Source organism: Oenanthe melanoleuca, chromosome Z (assembly GCF_029582105.1).
Source record: "Oenanthe melanoleuca isolate GR-GAL-2019-014 chromosome Z, OMel1.0, whole genome shotgun sequence".
Classification (NCBI taxonomy): Eukaryota; Metazoa; Chordata; class Aves; order Passeriformes; family Muscicapidae; genus Oenanthe; species Oenanthe melanoleuca.
The window spans coordinates 7,282,969-7,303,383 of record NC_079362.1 but is presented as its reverse complement, the minus strand read 5'-3'; the positions used below and the strand labels follow the sequence as shown (position 1 = coordinate 7,303,383).

The 20,415-nt window shown below is 39.6% G+C and overlaps 1 protein-coding gene across 4 annotated transcripts in view; it reads right to left on the bottom strand.

Annotated features, from left to right (window-relative positions):
* The window catches only part of SSBP2 (single stranded DNA binding protein 2), a 123,587-nt gene that overhangs the window by 20,616 nt on the left and 82,556 nt on the right, over positions 1–20,415 (bottom strand). For 2 of the 4 annotated variants that reach the window (XM_056513823.1, XM_056513822.1), the window contains exon 5: positions 12,073–12,162. The exons of the other annotated variants lie outside the window; for them this stretch is intronic. In XM_056513823.1, coding sequence (XP_056369798.1) covers positions 12,073–12,162 — 90 coding nt within the window. The remainder of the gene's footprint in view (positions 1–12,072; positions 12,163–20,415) is intronic. 4 annotated transcript variants of the gene reach the window in all.

Below are 20,415 nucleotides of genomic sequence, written 5' to 3'. Positions count from 1 at the left end.
AATGCATTAATAATGAAGAATAAACCATAATCAAACATCTGTACTTTCCACTGGAAAAGTGGGAAAGAAGGGAACCTTGCAACAGAAAACAAAAGTTTTCTTGTGAGAGTTCAGAGGAATTCACAAATACCTTTCAATCACTGTTTCATAATACAATAAAAGGCAATACAAAATTTAACCTGTGGGGGCACAGATTCCCAGTTCATTATGCAAATATTCAGAATCTGCTGGTTTCAGTCGTCACGTCAGTTCAGTGCTGCACTCCTGTCATCCCTCCCTGCTCACACACTGGATCTCCTCTCTCACACCTCAATTTATACCCAAATCTGGCACACCATCCACACCTTGTGAGGTTCTGGTGGCTCTTGGCTACTCCTGAGGTATCTCACAGCCCACAAACAAGGCCAGGCCCCCACATAATTGCACTGGCAGCAAAAACATTTCACTTTTCTGCTCATTCCACCCCAAAGTGTGGCAATAGCCTAGAAATCTAAGAGGATGAGTGGCAAATCTACAGGGAAAAGGCACAAATTTTTGACTAAACAGAAGATGAAGAGGATGGTTTGGCAAGCAGGAGTACCTACAGCTCCAGAAAAAATGAAGAGATAAAAGTATGCTGTGACTGAGTGCAGGGACAGAAAGACTGATTTAGATTAGCAATAGCAAGCAGAGAAACTGCAATTATTTTATCAATAATTACTACTGGAATTTTTCCTATGATCTTACATCAATAAATTAATGAAACCTTTCACATCCTGGAATCAGATGAAAGCTGAAATAATGTAACCTACATAAACACACACTCAAAGCAGTGCTAGAAAGCAATTTAAAGTACAGAGGGTTTACAAACTGGAGAAGAAAGTTCAATAACAATTGTGAATAGATTAATAAAAAGATGCTTGATATGATGTGCTGTAGAAGAGGGAGGCTCCTTTGTGCACACTCTGATGGTGAGAACCTCTGATAAGAAAGAGAAAGGGCTGTGGCGAGGCCCTGGTGAAACAGTAGAAGTGTCAGGAAATTAGAATTTCAACCATTTCCACAAAGGTCAACCGAGTGCAGCCACTCCAGTAAGGACTTTGGGTTTGACTTGTCTCCTCCAGCAAACTAAACTCAACTTTATTTACAACTGTGCAGCTCAAAAAACAAAGGGAAATTTGAACTGTCTCTCAATTCAGCCATGTCTTAACAGCAGAATCAGCCTACTAATATTATGTAATAGTAATAAAACCCCTGCTCCTTACAAGGCTTATATACTGTAAATATTAATGCATCTATGTATTCCCCTTACCCAGGTGGAACTGCAATCAGATTTCAAGTCGTTCCTATGGTTTGGTTTACCACAAAAAATTCACCATTACGAACTTAAATATTCTCATTTTTGTGTGAGTGACTGAACTTCTCCCTCTCTACTACCAATATATTGTTTGTCCACAAAAAGGTTCCACCAAGATGACTCAAGACAACAAAGAAATTCTGTCCATCATTTTAATATATTAAATACTGTCAGCTTTTCATGATAGTGGGAGAAGTTTTAAAGCTCACACACATTATTGAGCACCAGATTCTGAAAGACACAAACTCACGCAGGAGAAACTTTGTGTCACGTGTTTATTCACAACTTCCCTTGCCATTTCCAGAACACCTGACATTTAGTATTTGAACTAGTTTTACTTTCATTTTCTCAGTTTTTAAAATTTTTTTTTAATTAGGAATTGCTGAAATATCCATTAGGGAGGAACACTGTGGGCTTCCATTTCTTGCAGCAGGCATCCTTCTTTCCTCAACTTTTTGGCAGCTTCTTCTTCCCCTACTCTTGCAGCACAAACACCCCTGAACTTTCTGGGCTCAGAATACCTGTACTAAATTAAAACCAGTGGCCACAGACCTTGAACTGGTCACTCACATCTTGTTTCTGAACTGTTTGCATGCTGAAGACTTGGACATTTCTGCCTGTTGCCTCAGCCTTGTGTAACTCAAAATTCAGCATTTTAAATGCACCTTAAATGGATGCTCACAACTAAATTTTCAGGAGGATAGACTCCTTATTTGTCTTGGAATTAAGCTGGAAAAATACTCAATAATGCAGCAGGCAACTTTTAACTACGGGGTAGGAAGAAAACAGAGGGGCTAAAATGAACTATTCCAATGGAGTTCAAGAACTGGCAGACATGATAAGGTGTTTGGAAAAGCAGAAAAAAACCACTTCTACCAAAGAACCACTTCTAAACAAACAAACAAACAAGAATAACAACAAACAAAACAAAAACCAAAAAAACATCCCCCCAAAAACTACAACTCCTCCCAAAAACCCAAATAAAAAATCCCAACCAAAGAAAAAAAAACAGCAAAAGCCAAGCCACCAACCAAGTAACACAAAACAAACAAACAACAACAAAAAAAGTACCAAACCAAAGGACACATATAAGACCCAACCCAATTAAAAAAAAAAAACCACACAAACAAAACCAAGCCTCCTCCAAAATCCCTCAAAACTAGAACCAAAAAACAAGACAAAAACAAACAAGCAGCCACAAAAAAATGGAGAAAAACCCCAACCCGAAAACAAATCCCAACTAAATCAAACCAAACAACCATTCAAACAAAACCCCTCAAAAATTATTAAAACAAAGTAACAGGCAAGCAAGCCATATCTAAGCCACTGCTGAGACAGAGATGTCACCAACATCTGTTGACAGCAATACATTGTAATTCCTACCCACAGGTATGAATTTCACTAATTTGGCATCACAAAAAGTATCCTGAAGGTTGCCATCCTGCAGCTGAGAGCAAGGGAAGAGGAATCTTCTACTAAACTGGGAGAAATAGAAGGCAGAAAGAAAAAACTTTGTGTAGTCACTGCAGAATATTTGCATTTACCAACTCACAGTGAAGGTTAAAAAAAAAAAACAACCCAGAAACCTAAAAGGAGGAAAGTATTAGACTATTAGAATAATAGAGATGACACAAAATAAAATCAAGATGTCAAATGTTGAATTTAATAAGCTTTCTGCTCTTACAGCAACATTTTGTGTTGAATTGTTGAAAGTGCTTTAAAGAAAGGCAAGCTCAGGAACTTGAATGATAGTGCCAGAAGTTGCAGCATTTTTTTGTTTTCTGTCTGCTCAAGAATAATCCAGCTGTGTACAGGGAGAGCAAAGGGTATCTCATAACCTGAGTGTTTAATGCAGGTCTGAGAGATGTGTGTGCTGTGCAACATCAAAATCTGGTAAAATCCTGTTTTGCTTAGCTCTCAACACAACAGAAAATAAGTTTTTCAGTGGGAAAGTCTTTGAGAGAGCAGTGTTGAAGGACAACGATGACCTTGCCCACATTTTGGTGCTAGAAAATGTGATTTTACAGAAAGTATCCACCAGGAAGCTGATGTTAATAAGGCACAGAGGCTGGGATGCCAATCAAGCAGTTCTTACTCTCTTTTTCAGTTGTCCAGGAGACTCTAAAATATGATGTGGGTTAATTTTCACTTCCACCAAATTGTGGTGAAATAAGGAATTCAGAGGGTGGTGCTCTACTAAGCATGACATACTTCCATACATCTATTGTTGCTTTAAATTTACTTCCCTCTTAAAAGCTGGGAGTGTAATTTATTTCCTTCCAGATACAGGTTTTTTTTTGCACTGACATTTTTATCCTGTTTTTCCTCATACCTTTACATTTATCAATCACATTTTTTCTCACATAAATTTGCAAAATTTGCAATAACCAACAGCTCGGAGAAGTAATCTTCAATGTTTCAATTCCTACTGAGACTTAATTCACTTTAAATATATTGACCACAAATTAAAAATCACATGGTGAGACACAGCTTCACACTTGGTGTGGAGAAGGACCGAAATGGCAATAATTGCTTTTTATAACTCAGCCACCTACAGCACAAACATAAACACCATTTACCCTAGCAGCTGAAAATGGAACCACAGACCTTATTTGTACACACTATAAGTGATCTTAAATTAATTGTGCTGCTACTTGAGGTAAAAACACTGCAAAACAGTTCAAGCTGCAAGAGACAAAGTCACATTTCCTCTGTTAATTCTGAAAATGATCCAATCTTTTTATCTAAACATTTAAAAGTTCTAAATGATCACAAGTGAAACAAACTAAAAATCTTTGTTCTCCTCTCTGTTTAAAAATCAATTGCCAAGTCATACATTCTGTAAAATACAATTTATCTTCACCTTTACTCTTCTCAAACTCTACTCTGGGCTAAAAGATTTGGCATCACTTACTGTTATGATTATTAGTATTAGTATCCAAATGATAAAAAATAAGATTGCTGGCCATTTTTATTTCATTTTCCTATAAGGCTAAATAATATTTTTGTATTTCTCTTGAAGACTCCAGAGTTTTAGGAAATGCTCTAGAGGTGTTTTACACCTGTATCTCCCATTCCCAAACCAAAGAGCGTTTGCCCTCCTAGGAGGACCACAGGGAGCCATTAAATAAGTGTGAATTGAATTTATCCAAGTTACCCTGCAATTCATTTTTCACTTCATTGTTTTTCATTTTCCAGTTTCCTCTGTGATTTTTTTTTTTTTTGGTGGCATCTCCCTCAGCAGTGACAAATCACCCAAGTTTCAGGACAGTCATTCTTCATTAACACATTTTAGTTTTAACCAGGACTAAACTTGAAATTATATTTTTGCTGAAGTATTTCAGAGATTAAATTTGGGTTGCACACTGCAAGTCTTGCAGTCTACCAGTGCAAACCAAACCAGCTGATTTTATCTATGTTTTTTTACATAAAAATGTGTTGTTCTCAGCACTGAGAGAGGATTTCTCTCTACATTGATGACCAAACCCATTTCCATGGGCAAGTTCTTCTCTGTGCTTCAGAAAAAGATCTCTAAAAAATAATTCCCGTTTTTAGGGTTTTCTAAGAGGAGACTGACAATTTATAAATAGCAACAGTAAGAGGTCTGATTTAATTCAGAATACTGAGCAAATTTTTTTTCCTCCTAAAGTGAAGAGCTCCTTACACATCCAGAATTCCAAGTTACAGTAGCACCAGCTTTTAGAATAAATTCAATGTTTTATCCCTGGTCAAGGAACTCCATTTGGAAGGACACTGCCACACACACCTTGTTTGGTGTAGAAAAATGAAAAATTTACTCCATGCTTAAAAGAAAGAAACAAAAAAACCTTTGGTCCCCAGCTGAACATTTGCCTGAGATGTTGAAAGCCAGGTCTGCTTTTAGATGGTCTGTAGGAATTGCATTGTTACTACATCTGTGTCACTTTGTGGGGAACATCATTATCTGAAGCTCAAGATTTCATAATTGGGAAAGAAAGTTGCTAAGCTCTGTACATGATACTTAAGGGAATTTTTGAAAGTAGTTCAGATTTTATAAGAAGTATTACTTGTGTGAATTTTAAAGCAGGTAAATAGTTTTTACATTAATTTTATTACATGCAAATAGAAGGAAAAAAGTATTTCAAACATGACAAGCCAAAACACCCAAGATGTATCACCCTAAAAACCCCCGAAAACAAAAATTCCTGCATTTTTAGAATTTAGACATCATCCAGACAAATGACTGAAAGCATTTTCCCCAGACTGATAAACCAGATTATGATACATGGCCGATTCTTTGGCATGGCTGATTAACCCCTCAAGCTGAGCAGTTTTAATTTGTTCCAAAAGTTACAGGTAATAAAAGTCTTGTCACAACTGCAGGGTGGGATTATTGAGGCCAGCAGATCCTGGATAACTTTACTTTTTAGGAGCTGGCTTTACCGCTGGTATGTAGGGAAAGGAACCCAAACAGGAGAAAAATACAAACTACTTATAGATCTTTCTAGATGATAATACCCTCTCACATAGTGCAACAAGTCAAAATAATTTTAACAAATGGAATATTTTAAAATGCAGTGTGATACTGCTGAGGACAAAAATGCACATATGCCAATTCTGCCAAGAATTATACGATATATAATTTCATGAATTTGAGCAGTCCCAGACTGCTCTACTGGGGTGAATGAATTGACAAAACACTGAGACACTAAAAATACAATAAAGTGCTTCCTACCAACATGAATTATACAAACTCAGAGGGAAAAAGATCCCCTCTAATATCTTATTTTCAAAGTTTCTCAGGGCTACCAAAGCTGCTATCTTTGCTCACAAGCTGCATGTGCAGCTCTGGCAACGTTTCATTCTTCCATCACCATGTTTTCACAGTCCAGGATGGTTCTCAGGCTGGGAACCTGGTTCCCTGGATCTGCTCAGATTCTTTCCTTTTCACTCCTTCCCCTGCCACTGCCCTGCTTCCTGCACTGGAATTGAGGCTGGGTGTGAACTTGTGCCAAATCCAGCTAATTCTGCTGCTCTGCTACAGTCTGTGACTATCTCAGTTTTACAGAAAAGTTAATGCTGCACAAACGGGGAACACGGGGAGGATCAGCACTGGGAGGTGGGTGGTGGTCCTGGGACTGATAATGAGGTGTGGCTGCTGGGAGGGGGAGATAAAGCACGGAGAAACTCTGGAAAACCAGGAGACTGTGTGAGCAGTTAAGGGGAGAGCTGAAAGAGTTCAAAGGGGTTTAAAAAGAAATAAAATGTTTTTAGACTGACAGAAATACAGGTGCTGGCTCTGCACAGACAGGCAGGCCACAGCACATCCTCTGGCTCCAGCTGTGCCATTCCACAGCTGGAACTGGGATTCCTCATTCCCTGCACAAATTACAATCCCCAGTGGACAATTCACTCCAAAATGGCTTTAAAGAGGTGCTGGGGGATTCCTCCCTCCTCATCTTCCTTCCTTTAATTGCTTTAACCAAATGCTCCATTATTTGTGTCTGGAATACAAACCCTTATTTTTCAACAACGTATCATGATTTTACTGTAAATATGGTCAATACTAACTATGAACTAAAATAGCACATCACAAAAATATTTTATAGCCTTACACTGCACCTTATAAATCCATTTTCTTTTCATGCGTAAGTAGTTGACCATTTCTGCTTCAAAATGCAGGAGACGCATGTTACTAATTTTTAATTTGCTGACTTTGTTTGTTCTCACTTAACTAAGTGATAAACTTTAATTTATATGTATTTACAAATGATAAATGTATTTGTTCAATATTCATATATAACCAATATAAATGTTCATTATTATATTATATTATATTATATTATATTATATTATATTATATTATATTATATTATATTATATTATATTATATTATATTATATTATATTATATTATATTATATTATATTATATTATATTATATTATATTATATTATATTATATTATATTATATTATTTAGCTGCCTAGTGTTACTATTGGAGATAAATATTTATTTAAGCAGGAAAATGAAGTGCTTTTTGCTCATGTGCCTTACTGTAATAATGCTCTCCTGAAGCATTAGGTCAGCTCTACTATGGCAAACAAAGCTAAAAATAATATTTGAGAATAATATGGATTGAGCTGAAATGAGCACAAGCAGCTGCCACTAGATGGCAAGGCAGGCTCACATTACTTTGCAGTGCTGGGTTTGGGATGTGTTTTTTTTTCCCCCTTTATATAAGAGGAATATGTAACATTTGTATTTCAAACATGGTGTCGACACTTCTCTCCCATGCCATTCCAAGTTTATCTGGTGATCTGAAGTTGGTGAACGAAGCCAACCACTTGAAAAGCCCTTTAGAAAACACAGACACCACAGAAATAATGTTTAGTGGTAAGTTGAAAAGATTTTAACAAATGTGATGAAAAAAGTAATGTGCTTAAAAGAAAGGGCTCTTCGCTTATGTGTGAAAAGGTACAGACAAGTGTTAGAAATTGACTTCTAACAGAATTACCAAATTAAACAAGTGAACTGTCAATTGTAAAACAATTTGCTTCCTTTACAACCCCAGCAGGGTCCCTCAGGTGAGTGTCTCTAAAGCCAGCCACACTCCTCACACAGCCAAACCTTTGGACAGCCATGGAACAGAGCAGCTGAGGACAGCTGGGGTTTAATTAAACAAATATTTAAATGTTTCTCCTAATTGCACTGCAAGAACAGCAGCCAGGGTCAGACTCTGGGCAGTGCTGGGTGTCAGTAAGTTGGAGAACCATGGTTGGTGTTGGAACAAGAGGGGCTCTAAGGTCTCTTCCAAACCATTCTATGCTGCTCTGTTTTAAACTCTGCATTCAGGAGTGCTAAAATTGGAAATTTAACTAAAAGGCAAATAAAGTCCTGTGAAATCAATAGTTTACATGCTGTTTCAAACCTCCAAACAACTCAATGAACACATGCTCCCAAGCCTCCTCTGGCCCCTGCTCATTTGCTTACTAACACCAAGACTGCCCACAAGGATCAAGTAAATGGTCTGCAAAAATAGAAATGTAGCACCTCTCAAATTGTTTAGCTGCCTTAAAACATCAGTTAAGAGAGGGATGGAAATGGTCCTCAGTACCTGAAGAGCAGCAGTGGCACCTGCAAGACTTGATATGGAAACCTGAAAATCTCTGAATTGTACGACCTGAACCTCTCTGATCACAAGTGGAAGGTTTAACTCACTGTAAATGAGTTGTAAATGAGCCTTCTGTAAAGCTGTGGCTGCTGACATTATATACATGCACTAACATTAGACCCAAAGGTAATTATTTATTATGATCTTATTCAGTCTTTCAGTTGCTCAGTTACTGTATCAGAGTCAGACATGGCTCCAGAACCAGGAACAAAGAGCAGGTCACACTGACATCCATGACTGCCCATACGAAAAAACTAACAGATGATGTGGATTAAAAATGTCTAAAAATGACCCAAAAAATGTCCCAAATTACTTTATTATCACAATAGCTAAGTGCCTTCCTCATACCTTAGCTCCATGTCCAGGATGTTCTAGATAGAAAAACTGGAAATGGATGAGGTATTTCCTCAGGCTGGGGTTGGTTGGGCATTTCAGACATGTATAAATAAAATCATCTCACCTCCATGCAATCTAGTACGGTTTCATAACTTCTGTTGCCCAAAGCAGCTGTTTGGGTTATCCTATTTGGACTTTAAGGAGTCCTGCATGGCAGAAGTGTGGTGCCCTACACATTCAAGTGCTGCTGCTAACGAATGAAGAGCAGGCTCAGTTTCTGTTTCACACTGAGTTATTTCCAGAGTCCCACTGCTGCTCAGGCTGAGAGAAGATGTGGACAAAAAGTATGTGCCTATGAATTTAAAGTTACATTCAAACACAAACACACCAGTGGAGGAAACTGAGGCACATCCTAACTCTACATAAACACTGACTTTTTCAACTTTACTTTTGACACTGCAAACAATTTCTCTTAAAAATCAAAAACCCCATAAACAAGCAAAACTCCCAAAACTCATTTATTTGATGTCAATAGCTGTGAACAACTCCACCACCTTCCCTGCACTGTGCCATTTTTCTGGACAGTCAGCACTGCAGTGACTATCATCCCTCACCTGAACCGAAGCATTAAAGTACAACTACAGAGAGAGACAAGACAAATTCAGCTTCTGGCTTCAGAACCTCTGCCTCTGTAGACCAGGCATCAAATGCCACAGGTTTCTAATTAACATCAGTGCTAATGGTCTACCTGCATGAGAAGAGCTCATTTTACAAAGAGCAGACTTTTCCCACATACTGTCTGAGAAATAACTATTCTCCTGTATTTCTCTACCTCCATGTTCTATACTAGCAGACTGCATTATTTTTTTTAAATAAAATACATTTATTTTCTTTTATAAAAACAGATGTCTCACAAATCATGCTAGAGGTCAGCAGTGCCAACCCAAAGTGAAGCCTGTTGGTGTTTCTTCATTCCCAGCACATTTCCCCCCCAGACTGTGACATTCCCTTGCTCTGGTAAGAACCCACTGCAGCAGCAATGACCCCACTTTGCTTATGTCCCTGTGCGTGCTCAGTGCCCACCCAAAACACAAGTGCAAAATCAAGAGAGAAGAAATTAATTTAAATCATCTGTGACCCCTGAGCTCTGCAAGCAGAGCTGGCAGGTGCTGGCTGTCAGCAGCTTCAGCTCAGCCCAACTCAAACAACTCCTGAAAGCAACAACAGGCACCCTCATCATTCCAGGGTGACCTTCCAGATAAATTTCGGGCTAAAGGAATTAAAATGCTACGAGGCCTTTGTGGAGCAAAGTCTCAGTGCACTAAATATAGACACAGGCACCTCTCTCCTGCTCTGCCCATGTGGTCTGACTCTGGAGAACAAATTGTTTGCTGCCATAATTTGGGAGTGAGGGGCAGGTCTCAGCTCCAAATTGCTGGGTGGAGAAGAATGACGGCTGCAAGCTTTCAGACCGAGACAGAAGAACCTGTTCTCTGTGGTTTGTTTTACTCTGGGATAACAGGAATTGCAAGAGGGTATGCAGAAACAGCCTGTCCAGGTAAAGGTCTACCAGAACAGCAGCACCCATGAAGGAAGGAAGAGGTTTTCACCACGAGTTTCCCTTTTTCGCCTGTGATTTCACCTGCATTTCACAGCAGCAGATGATGCCCCTCCATTTTTTTCCAGTTTCACACATGCAGGCTCTGTCTGCCAGCACACTCTCCTGTCCTGGGGCGAGCTGACCTTGGTGAGGCTGAGCTCTGAGGAAGGTTTCAGAGCCTGGCACCAAGTGCTGCCTGACAACACCCACTGCAGCAGCAGGGCTGTCTGCACGCACAGCCTCACAAACCTCAGGCACTCACTGGGGTGCAACCCTCTGGGTTTTGGCTCAGCTCCTCTTGCTGGGCTTGCTCCCAAACACATCAACGCACCCACTACCACACCTGAATTCCAAACTTACATGTGTTCTTAAGCACACAGCTACAGCAAGGACTAATAATGTCTTGGAAAACCTTCCTTTTCACTCTCCAGCCTCACAAAAAGAGCAGGATGATGCTGTGGCTTCAAGTCAGACTCAAGCCACATACTGGTTTATAATGAGAATTTACCCACACTCAACTTCCCATCAGATTGTCTTTCTTACATCTTCAAAGATCTGGAGTGGCTAGAAGTCTATTCACGCTTCTAAAAACAAAACTCCCACATCCTCCTCCTGCAAAACCTTTAAAATAGTTACTCTCTCTGTACTTCACACACTTGTCCTATCTGTGCCCCTTCCCCATCCTAGTAGTCATTATAGTCAATAACAAAAAATGTTAATTCCTCTGAAAACACAACTGAAGCGGGAGGCTAAAGTTAAAAAAAAAAAAAAAAAAAAAAAAAAAAAAAAAAAAAAAAGCGAAATATTGATATAATCTAAAAATTAAGAGAAAAATCATGTGCAAAAGAGCCTGCCTACCTAACCGTTTTGCCACCTCCCAAGAATTTTGTGACTGGCAGCAGCCAGGTATTTTCCCCTTCCCCTCCAAGTGTCTTTTCATTCATATGTGACAAATCAAGTCTCAATTTGCCAGTGAGGGGGAAAACAACTGAGTTTTGGTGAGGAGGAGATATAAGCCCAGCCTGGGAGCAGTGCAGCCTCGGGTCACAAACACCATGCTGGGCTTGCACTACAATGTAATTTCTTCCACCATCATATCCTGTGCTGGTACTGTCCAAAAAGCTAAATGAGCGTTTAGCTCCATGTAGGGAAAACTAAACAGAAGCAGCACATGGTCTAAATCCCTCACTTAACTTTTTAGGTACAGAAGTTGAAATATTCAAGGTGTAGGGTGATGCTCGGTGGGACATTCTACATTGCTCAGGCTGAATTCCCACAAAAACTTGAGAATCTGGCCCTTGGTTTAGCATAGAGCTCAACACAACCAACAACATTCTGACTTTAAAATGTCCATGGAATGCTATGTGTATTATCATAAGAAATTATTTTAATATTGCACTCAAGCATTTTCGACCTCTGCTAAAAGCCTGGCACCATTTCTTGTTCTGTGCAGTACTATTTCATAAATTAAATACTCTTCAGTCTTCCTTCCCACTTGTCCACTTCTATTAAAAAATAAACTCTCAAATATTGCACCACACAGTGAGACATAGTTCAGAACAGGACCTTTTCTACAGACTTGCAAACAGTATTACAGAGGATTTTCTATCCTAAAATTCCTGTAATCATAATTTTTTTTGTCTGAATACCTGAAAAAACCCCGGTGGTACTGGACCTACTGGCATGCCATCTCCTGGGGGAATGTTTCCTAGCACTGGGCTGGGAGCTGCTGCAGCACTCTGAAAAGAACAAAGGGAGAATAAACCTTTGTCATTGCATGGTAGGCATTAAACCCCCCCAAAAAAACCCCAAACCTGACCAAAGTGCAGAAAGTAATTCTCTGGATATGTCATTATGCCATTGCTTCATCTGAAGGTAAATTAAAATTGTTTAGCCTTTTGTCTATACAAGCACCATGATTTGTTGAAATAACAAATGTGTGTTGAGGGGAAGGGTGCCACGGATTGCACATGCCAATTAGACAAATCCTGACTAAATTTTAAAAATGTTGTATCTGAGTTTCTCTACATGCACCAATGTGATGTAACTTGCATACTTCTTGTTTTATGCGTATGAACAGTCTCACACATGCACAAGGATATACACAGAGCATAAAGAAAGTAATTTATGCATTTTATGAGCAATTTCTAAGCACTTTAAAGATAATTTAAGCAGCCTGTAATATTTTTCCAGAACAACAACAAGCTTCAAAACAGGGCTCTGTTATAAACAGTGCAAGAAGGGATGCTCATGATTCTGCTGGTAATGCTCAAGATTTTGCCAACCCCAAAAATAACCACCATGACAAATTAGAAGAATTCAGGTTACGTTTTTGGAAGAGAAAAGAAAAAAGGGATTTCTAAGGAGTGAATCAGAGGATGAAATTAGTTACCTTTGCAAATCTTTCAGCTGGAATAAGCGAGTAAAGAATATTGCTCCTGGCAATTTACACGCAGGAGATTGTCACAGAAAAGAGAAGCCAAACTGCTTCTGTTGTCATGTGTTGGAACCTCAATTACTTTTAATTTCTATCATTCTTCCTTCCTGCAATGTGTTTCTGTAGGGCATGAGGCTGAATCACCTATAAATGCTCAAAATCTTGTGTGAAAGTACTGGAGCAGCCAGAATGCTCCCAGAGCCACTGGCAGGTTACTAATGACCTGCCAAAGCCTGCCCTGCAAAACACACAGATATTAAATTGCCACTCTATTTATTGTGCACTCACACTCGATACCCTAAAGATGCAGATCTGGAAATTGCATTTCCAGGTGTTTGGCACAATACCTAGGAAAGGAAAGAATAAAGCTGGAAAGATCTGAAAACTGGCACAAAAGGAGGGATGACCTTTTTCAACCAAGCAGAAAGGAATCATTCAGCTAATCACCACAGATTTCTTGAATGGCTTAAGCTGTGTTTTAGAATTAAAGTTCTGAACAACTAGCAGTAACATATTTAGCATCCAAGCTCAATGTTCTTTGGAAAAGTCTGGAATGTATCACTGAAATAGAAAGTCTGCAAAAGATGCCGGTTTTCAAAACAATTGAAAGGCTTTGATTCACGAAAAAATCCTCTAATAAAGGGTATGATTTATGCAAGGATCAGTGCTAAGACACTGTAGAATTGCAGCTGACAGGGAAAAGCAGCCAGGTGAGCTGGATGCAGAAAATACTTTGGAATCATAACCACAAATCATGCAGGGAGAGACCACCACAAAGCATCCAGAGCAGCCTGGGAATCTGCGGCCAAAAAAGGTGGTGCTCTGCCAGCCACAGCCACTCATGTCAAATAATTATTTTTGTATTATCTCCATTTCCTAAGGAAAATAGGAGTAAAAGCTGTCGGTTTGTTGTTGTTTGGGATTTTTTAAGGAAATATGAGCTCTTCAAGCCTCAATGTGCAATAAACCCATGACAGGCACAGTCTGAGTAGAGCACGGGGATGCACTTGTGCAGGTACAGGTTTTCTGGATGAAGGATGACAACAGCAGCACCACTGATGGAGAAAATCGATGATGTTAAAAGCCTGAGCATCTCCAACAGCCCCAAAGAACCTAGCAGCAGTGGCTGACCAAGGAGGAGCAGCCCATTAAGGGGGCACTGATGGGCATTACTACAGCATCCCTCACTGGCCGTGGGATGTGTCCTCTGTCCCCTGCCAGGTCTTTGGGGTCACAGGGGAGAGAACAGCCCCTTGGGATGAAGAGTTCACACAGGGATACAGCACCTTGCTGTTCATGCTTCATGTTCTTTCCCACTTTGAAAATTATTTAAAAAAAAAAAATAGAACAGAAAACTGAGTTTCAAAATAGAGGAGGAAATAACGACTATTCCAAAATGGACAGAGAAAAAGATTAAAGTTGTAACTGTTAGCCTTGCTGTCCTAAAAATGCTTTGTAAGAAATATACCTAAAAATAACATTTTCATTATTATTTTGTAGATAATTATTAGGGGGTTTTCCCCCCTGTTTCTTCATCTCCCCTGGCACTGATACCAGAGGAGGCCAGCCCCGTTCCCTGGTGGATCAGCAGGGACTGGCAGGGAGGGGAGGGACTCCCTGGTTTGGTTTTTAGTGATTATCTGTGTCTGAGCCTGCATGGCTCTCCCAGGTCACAGACACCTGTGCAAACCCAGTGGGGAAGGGTTACTGACAGCTGCAGTGCCATTCCACAACTCTAAGAATTCTGCAGTTACACACTCTCAGAGTTACAGAAACCTCCATTCCAACCCTTCATTATGCAATGCACTGTTTTGGTTTTTTTTTTTTCTGTTTTCTGTTTGGCATTTTCTTCCCAGATGGGCAATGAAGTCCCAAAGCCAGAAATAAAGTATTTTCAGTGTTTTGGGTATATTACATTTTCTAGATTGTGCTAAATAATGAATCTTTTAAGAACTTCTACCAGGTAGATCAATAAACAAACCTGCAACTGCTGCATGGAAATATTCTTATTTATTCTATCCTGATGAATTATTCATTCTTTTTCCACAGTCCCATAGCAAACCATGGCCTCCTTTTGCATGCCTTACAAGATGTTCATCATTTATAGTTCCATTAGTTTGACATTTTAAATATTTGCAAATTGCTTCCCCTGCTTTTCATAAAAAGATGAAATCGGAAAATTTAGATGGTATAAATTCTTTGTAGAGTAGCTTACCTCCTTAAAAATAGAAATCTGTATTTGCTTTTGTAGCTAAAATAATTAATTTATACTAATGAATTTATAATAATTTACAATTATTAATTAAAACAGTGTACTTCAGTGAAATTTATTATGGTCATTCCTTCTCTACCCAAGCTAGCCTTGGCAATGCTAAATTAGATTATTATAGTAACTAATAAAACTAGCTATGGTTTAGGATGGATTTTGCAATAAAGAAATCACAAAGTAAATAAAATCTAAAGTAAATCATTTAGCTATTCCACTAGTACAGTATCTGAAGTATAAAAATCCAGAGATAAACCTGCAATGCTCATTTTTTTATGTCATCCCAAGAATGGCTGATGAGGGAAGCTTACACAGATCTTCATTTGAAACCAAGGAATGCTACAAAGAAATCAGTTGACTTTATAAAAATCCTCACCTGGCTCTTTCTTTTACTGAGACATTCAATTTCAGGTTATTTTGCTTACAGTAAGACTTCCTTATTTTTATCCAAAGTAGGCAGTTTACCACGTTACTAAATTTGTCCACTCAAGGGAGAGTTCAGATTTTAAGAAGTCTCACTGATGGCAAATGATGTAATCTACTGGATAGTTGAGGGGAGGAGTTGGACCCCACAAATAAAAGTGCTGGGCACCCAATTCCCTCATCACCTCACCCTCCTCACTAAATCTACTCTAACCATTTAGGGATATAATATTTTCATATATTCATACAAGCAACCAAAGCTCACTGTCTCCAGACAAAGATATTCTGCCATGGATGGTACAGACACAATCAGCTGAGCCAGAGCAGAAATGATCAGCATCTCAGGATATTTTTATATACACTGGTATTGGGTTAATCAAACAAATTGAACAGTGAATGTTGAATGTGAAGGACAATGTAGGGAAACCACAACCACGTTTGAAATGCTGATGAGAGCAGTACAGTCAGAAGGAAAATCAAAAAATGTCAAAAATTTAACTGCAGACTTTTTTTTTTTTCATTCTCCTTTTCTGGGGACAGGGGATAAATATCCAGTACATTAACTCAGGAAATTTGGGGAAGTAAGGAACTTAAATGTAGTTGTTGATTGGTTTTGGTTTTTTTCCTGGAAAGACAAACTATGGATGATTACTATTTCCAGTCATATTTACCACATGTTTAATTTCTGGTCATTCATTTGAAGTGGTAGACATAGTGCAGCCAGTACCATAAAAAATTACCAAATTTCCTTTTGTAAACACTTCAACTTGTACCCTACCAAGCGTTTCTAAGACATCAGCTAGTTCCTGTTTTGTACCCATTTCCTATTTGTACCCATCACAAATTAAAGAAGTATTAAAGGAACTACACTGATTAACCACTAGCAACACCTCCTCGTTTTCTCCAAGACAGAACATGAAACTCCTCATCACTCTCATCACTCCGAACCACAATAAATAAAATTTTTAAAACTCCCAACACTTTAATAAGTATCTGTGCCTTTTACAAAGCCTTTGGCTGTACATCAAGAAGCCAAAACCCCCAGACTTAGCAGCCTTGGTTTACTCAACACAGATTGGAAGGTCATACCCAAAAAAAGGTGGATTCATCACACTGGAAGAGGCAGGTAATGTGAAAGATCTGGATCATGAGACCTAATTAAATCCTGGCATAGCTCCACTGATATATATTTGTCTAAACTGCTTAATTTCTGTTGTGTAACAGGAAGGCATTCACATGACAGCACAAGACAGAAGTGCAATTGTGGAAGGTCATTCCTTACAACTTCTCAGTTTTCCTACAATCCCAGCCCCCTATGGTTTCATATGGACTCTGGTATTTTATTTCTCTTCATTCCATCTTATTTATTGGGTAACAATGAAGAATAAAAATAGTGATGCCATCAATGCAGATGGGAAAAAAAATCACATTTAATCCTTTTCTTGGAAACACAAAAAGTAGCAGACATGGTCAGTTAGGGAAGAGCAGATCTGTTGATGATTATGATGGTGATGATGATGATGGTGAAGGAGGTGCCCTCTGACACGTCACCCATCCTTCTTCCCCAGAAAATAATTCTACCCCCAAACCCACCTCAAAAGCTTCCCCATATCTGACGTGGGATCACAGTTTGCATCCCAGTCCCCACTCTGGGGAATTCATCCCTGCTTAGCTGAGACAGAGAAATTGCATTACAGTGCTGAAAACTGGCTACTGGGGTGGAATAAAAATTAATTTTGAGGAAAGCTTTGTTATCAGTGTATAAAAGGACTTCAAATTCCTGTTAAAAGACAGCATTTCCATCACATCTCTCAACTGCTGCTTCTTGGATTATTTAGAACATAACTTCCAGACAAGATTTTCTCAAAATTATGATTATAAAGAAAAGTTATTTAAAAGAAACCTTCATTATTTCCTCAAAGTTAATAAAATAAGAACTATGAATAGGTATCAATGGACTGTTCACTGACAAAAAAGTGCAAGAGTGATTTGTGTTGTAGATATGGTAAACCTATGATAAACCTAGATATTCTTTTTAATATCTGCCCATTCTTTTGGGTTATTTTTTTTCCATAGCAGACCAGTACTGAAATACCCAGCTTTCTCCATTAGAGGATCACAGAATGAGCCAGGTTGGAAGAGACCTTGGAGACCCATCAAGTCCAACGCCTGACCTGACAGCTCCTCACCAACTGAACCAAGGCACTCAGTGCCACATCCAGTCTGTTTTCAATCCCCTGCAGGGACAGTGACGACGACTCCTCCTCCTCCTCATCCTCCTCCTCCTCGTCCTCCTCCTCCTCCTCCTCCTCCTCCCTGGGCAGCCCAGCCCAGTGCCCAGTCACTCTTTCTGGAAGTTCTTTGGGAGGATCAGAATTGATGCATTGCTTTCAGCCCATCTGCTGTGGAGGTGAGGTGAATTCACCCATTTGAGGTGAATTCCCAGCCAGGTGTGTGTACAGGTGAGGGTCCAGCCCAGGACCCTCCCGAGCTGCAGCAGCACAGTCAGCCCCAGCAGGAACCACCGCGCTGCCGACAACAAAAGGCACTTGAGGACACAGAACACTGCTGCTGTTGAAGCCTGGAGCCGAGTTGCAGTGATATTTCAACAAAATGACTTCTTTTCCAGAAGTGACACTTACACCCCTCCTCCAGACTCCCTGGAGACCGAGGCAGCTCGGCTCGAAGCGCAGAATCCTCCGCACGCTCCACGCGCGGCTCTGCTCCCGCTTCCCTCTGGGATCGCAGCGGCTCTGACCCCTGCCTGCCCCAGAAACATCCTCACTCAGGGAAGGGTTCAGCCCCCACACCTTCTGTCTCCAGCTGGATTTTTAAGTTCCGGATATTTCCCATGCTCAAGGCACGCCACACTGCGCACAGGGGGCTGGAGCTGCTCATCCTTTCCTCTTTCTTCCCCAACAAGCTCTTCCGTTTTTTTCCGTGCTCTACAGATAATTCATGGTTGGTACAATTGTGCTAATTGGACTAGTATGACAAGACTATCTCATACCCCGACTTCCCCTAGCAATTAAGTGGTTGGCACAGTGTCTTTTAATCATTTAATTAATCTAATTGTTAAACCCACTTTATTTTCCAAAGATTTTAAGATTGCCAGAGTATTGTATCCCAGTTCTCATGGCCCAGCACTCCACATGAGTCGAGTGCTTTTCCATTTTAGGAATACAGTGATTATTAAGATGAAAGTTTTTCTGTATCTCTCTGTCCTTTCCAAGTTATGAAACAAATGAACAAATATGCTGTGAGCTGAAAGACTAAAATTTGATTATGAAATGCAAAGTAGCCTGGTTTGGGGTTATCCTCAGGTCACCTGGGAGTGATTCAGCAATGCTGGAAATATATGCACAACTTCAGAAAGGAAAATACACCAAAAACCCTTCAGTAATTCCCTCACAATTCAAAATCGATTTTTGTCTCCATATGTAGCAGACTGGAAAAGTCATATGCACAAAGAGCTAAATTTTACTTCAGAAGGCCCTGAACTGCAGAATTTACTTCATGATGAAAATGCTTTTCTGGTTCTCCAGAGCCTGAAAAATTGTTCATTTGCGTGTTCTTGTCTGGACTTTCATGTCATGAAATTCTTCTTTAATAACCATTTACTAAGATAACAACCTTGGATACATCTCTGCTTTCCAAGTCTGTGCTCCGTAAGTTATTCCTCTGTCCTAAAATGTGAGACTTCACAACACCGTAATTCTGATAGCCCGTCTTCATAGACAAAACTTACTGAAGCATCTATTTGGGAGCTTTATTTGAACATTAGCTCCATTATCAGTGGAATTAGTGGTACATAACACATAACACAATACACACTTTAGACTCTCTGGGCTGATTTCATTGCTTTAAAACCAATGGTATTTCTTGTGTGTGCTGGTGCTGGTGAATAAATACTTAATTCCCTAACACATATGTGTTCATTTGAAGAAAATAGGATGAATTTAAAACTCATGGAAAGCTAGCCTCTAAAGTATCTCATTTTTCTCATGTTGCCTGAATATCTATCTTTGGATAAATGTAACTTGTTGAGCAGAGAGTTAACACCTCTAAGTGCTAAACCAGAATTAGGCACTGTGCTTATGGAGACCTCACATTTTCATGCTGGTGATTATTTGCTATAAACGAGTTATAGGGAGTATAACTCCATGAGCAAGAGAAGCCCCCCAGCCTGCCCCAGGGGGTACCAGAATTAAAGGAATTATCCATCCATCCATCCATCCATCCATCCATCCATCCATCCATCCATCCATCCATCCATCCTCCACAGACAGCAGAGGCAGAGCAAGGCTGTCCTCCAAGGACCTGTTTTTTGGATGTCCTTCTGGGAAAAACAAAACAAAGCAAAAGCAAAACCAAAACCAAAACAAAAAAACCACAACAACAAAAAAAAACCCAAAAAAACCACCAACCCCCCCCCAAAAAACAAAACAAAACAAAACAAAACAAAACCAAAACAAACAAACAAACAAACAAAAAAAAAAAAAACAAAACCCCCCCCCCAAAAAATAAAAAAACCCCAAACAAACAAACAAAAAAACCATCCAGAAAAACCACCTTAATTCCCTTTCTCTGGGAATTCGATCCAAGAAAATCAAGCCTGTGAGTGCCTAGCATGCACCCCAGAGCTGGTGAGGCTTGGGACAAGGAGAAACAGCCCTGCCAGGAAAACCCCTGGCTCCAAACATGACCAAAGTCCCAAGACACACAGCAGAACAGGTGAACCTATCTCAGGTGCCTCCTCCTCAGGGAACCAATTATTTTACACCCCGTGGTGTGAAAATCCATAGCAGTGATAATGAGGGTTTGAATCTTTCAGGGTTAACTACCTCCTACAGCTCTTAAGGACAC